Source organism: Panthera uncia, chromosome B1 (genome assembly GCF_023721935.1).
Source record: "Panthera uncia isolate 11264 chromosome B1, Puncia_PCG_1.0, whole genome shotgun sequence".
In the NCBI taxonomy this organism is placed as follows: Eukaryota; Metazoa; Chordata; class Mammalia; order Carnivora; family Felidae; genus Panthera; species Panthera uncia.
In genome coordinates this window covers 138,916,665-138,919,239 of record NC_064811.1, presented here as the reverse complement: position 1 = coordinate 138,919,239, position 2,575 = coordinate 138,916,665, and the positions used below count along the sequence as shown (strand labels likewise).

At 46.7% G+C, this 2,575-nt stretch overlaps 1 protein-coding gene across 1 annotated transcript; it reads right to left on the bottom strand.

Annotated features, from left to right (window-relative positions):
* Positions 1-597: 597 nt before the first annotated feature.
* Positions 598-2,215, bottom strand: LOC125923179 (tripartite motif-containing protein 75-like). Its single transcript, XM_049631284.1, has one exon. The coding sequence runs from the start codon at positions 2,206-2,208 to the stop codon at positions 799-801; it is 1,410 nt and encodes a 469-aa protein (XP_049487241.1). The 5' UTR covers positions 2,209-2,215; the 3' UTR covers positions 598-798.
* Positions 2,216-2,575: the final 360 nt, after the last annotated feature.

Genomic DNA, 2,575 nt, shown 5'->3' with positions numbered 1-2,575 from the left:
TAAGAAAATGCTGAATAAAAATAGATCTGCCATCATGCCCGAATAGTTTTTACTACTTGGTGATTCATCTTATATTCTCTGACATGGTTTCTAAACTGCAATGTCTGTTACTAATAAGACTTTCCAATTTTCTACAATGCTGTGAGTCACCATGCTATAAAATACAATGCATAATAACAAAGAATTTAGGATGAAATGAAAACTATGTAGAGGGTTTCTAAAAAGGCAGATGTGGTGAGTGCTGCCAGTAGCTGGCCCCATTGGGGTAAAGGAAAAAACGGTCTGCCACTCCCTCTGATGTCTGCCCCATCCCTTTCAATTGTGCCCTTTAGGAAAACTAAGGTTACAGTTTGCTCTGCCTAGTACACAACTTGTACATGACAATAATAGCACAATGTTTTAATGACACAACTTTGATAGAGCTGAGGCGAAGCTGACCAGTTCTGTTTTGGTCAATCCCTTGCTTGCACACTCCATCTGCACTTTCTGACCAACTTAATCCACCCTCACACCCACAAGAGCCTGCCCACCTTCCAATTCTTTTTTAATGTGTATTTATTTTCGAGAGACAGAGCACAAGCGGGAGAGGGGCAGAGAGCGAGAGGGAGACACAGTCTAAAACCGGCTCCAGGCTCCGAGCTGTCAGCACAGAGCCCAACACAGGGCTCAAACCCACGAACCATGAGATCAAGATCATGTCCTGAGCTGAAGTCAGACGCTTAACCAACTGAGCTACCCGAGCGCCCCCACCTTCCATTCTTTAAAACAAAACAACTATTACGATGGTCCAGGGAGTTTTCATTCACAATCTGTTCCTGTACAGATTCTGAGAGGCTTTGAATCGGGTCCTACATAGAAATAAGGCCTAAGCGGTCTAGTAAAAGTGTCAGTGAAAGTATAGATGTGAGATTTCTCAGTTATGTTATAAAATGAGATCTCACCCAGCTCATAGTCCAAGAAAATGCCAATGCCTCTGGGTTTCACATCTAACAGTAGCAGTGTTGGAACAGCTCCCACTGCATTATATCGATCCCCCTGCAGCTGAAGCCTCCAGCATCCCTGCCAGGCTGACAGAGATCTCCTGGCCTTTGTGGGAAGCGAGTCTCTGCAAATCCCAACAGCCCATTCAGACTTGTCTCCCACTTCAACCTCCCAGAAATGCCTGCCGGAATAAAAATATGGAAAACCCAGGACGACTGTGTTGGTTGTAAATCTTTTTGGAAAGTAAGGAACGTTTTGTTTTCTCTTTGCAAATCTCACATCTTTTTTATCCTCAGAGACAATCAAGTTAGGGTGTGCCGTCTCAGGGTCTAGGATCACGTCCACTCCAAATTTTTTAATAATTTTCTGCAAAGCAGAGTACTGGGGAGGAAAACTGCAACCTTCTCTTCTTAATTGGATCGAAAAAATTGATGGGCTAATCTCATCCTCAGACTTCTTGTAGAAATGTTTAATCTGTGATAGCAATTCTACCTCAGACAGCACACTGTTCTCTACTACTTTACTCAGCAGACCTTTGAGGGTGGAAATGTAGTTTGAAAATGCAGTTATGTTTGCACTCAGTTTCTGCTGAATGTCCTTCTCTTCATCAGCTAACCGAGAAAGAACTGCGGCTTGATCACGATCTAGAAATTGCTTCAGGCACTCAAATTCAGAGAGTAGTTCCAGCTTTTGGTTTTCCACCTTCTCTTTCAGCTCTAAGGGTTTTTTGCTTTGAATGCTTATTAATTTCTGAATATCAGCCACCTGCTTCTTCAGGGGCTCGATGTAACTGCCGAGCCTTTGCCTGTGGTGAGAGGCGGCCTCCTCCACGGGCCTCACCCAGTGGCCCTGGTGGTCAGGGGGCCGCACGCACGCGGGACACAACACCTGTAGGTCCTCCTCACAGAAGAGGGTCAGGACCCGGTTGTGCCTCTCACACAGATGCCTCTCGTCCCGCCTCTTCCTCTTGCTCCTGCTGATGTGGAGGAGCTTGGCAATGTCGATCACCCTTCCCAGCTGGGTGTTGCTCCTCAAGTGCGTCTCTCGACATGAGTGACGGCAGACGGGGCAAGGGAACCTGTCGCTGAGATCAGCCCAGGATTGCTGGATGCAGCAGCGACAGAAGTTGTGCCCACATTCGGTGGTGACGGGGTCTCTCAGGTAGTCCAGACAGATGGGGCAGTTGGCTTCGGCCTGGAGTCCTGCCAGGGCTGATGACACTGCCATTGGGCTGTGAATGAGAGACTGGACTGAGGTGGGTTTTCTTCAGGAGCTTGGGCTCCAGTGAGAAGTGGATACACTGTAAAATCTCAGTCCTCACTTTGCTGGCCGCTGCTAAAGTCCTGTGAATCTTCAGGCCTTTAATTCCAGCTGCCAAGGAGAGCCCTTCCCACAGCCTGCAACCAGTCACAACTCAACTAGACAAGTCCTCTCCAGCCTTTGGAAACAGAGAAAAGAAAGCCGAGCGAAGCAGCTTTCTTAACCAGGAGAACAATTGTTTCCTCGAATCATGAATTACTTGCAGATGAAGTATAACTTCCTTAAAAAAACAAACAAACAAAAACAACTCTGTGTTTGTTTCAGGTGGTCCTAC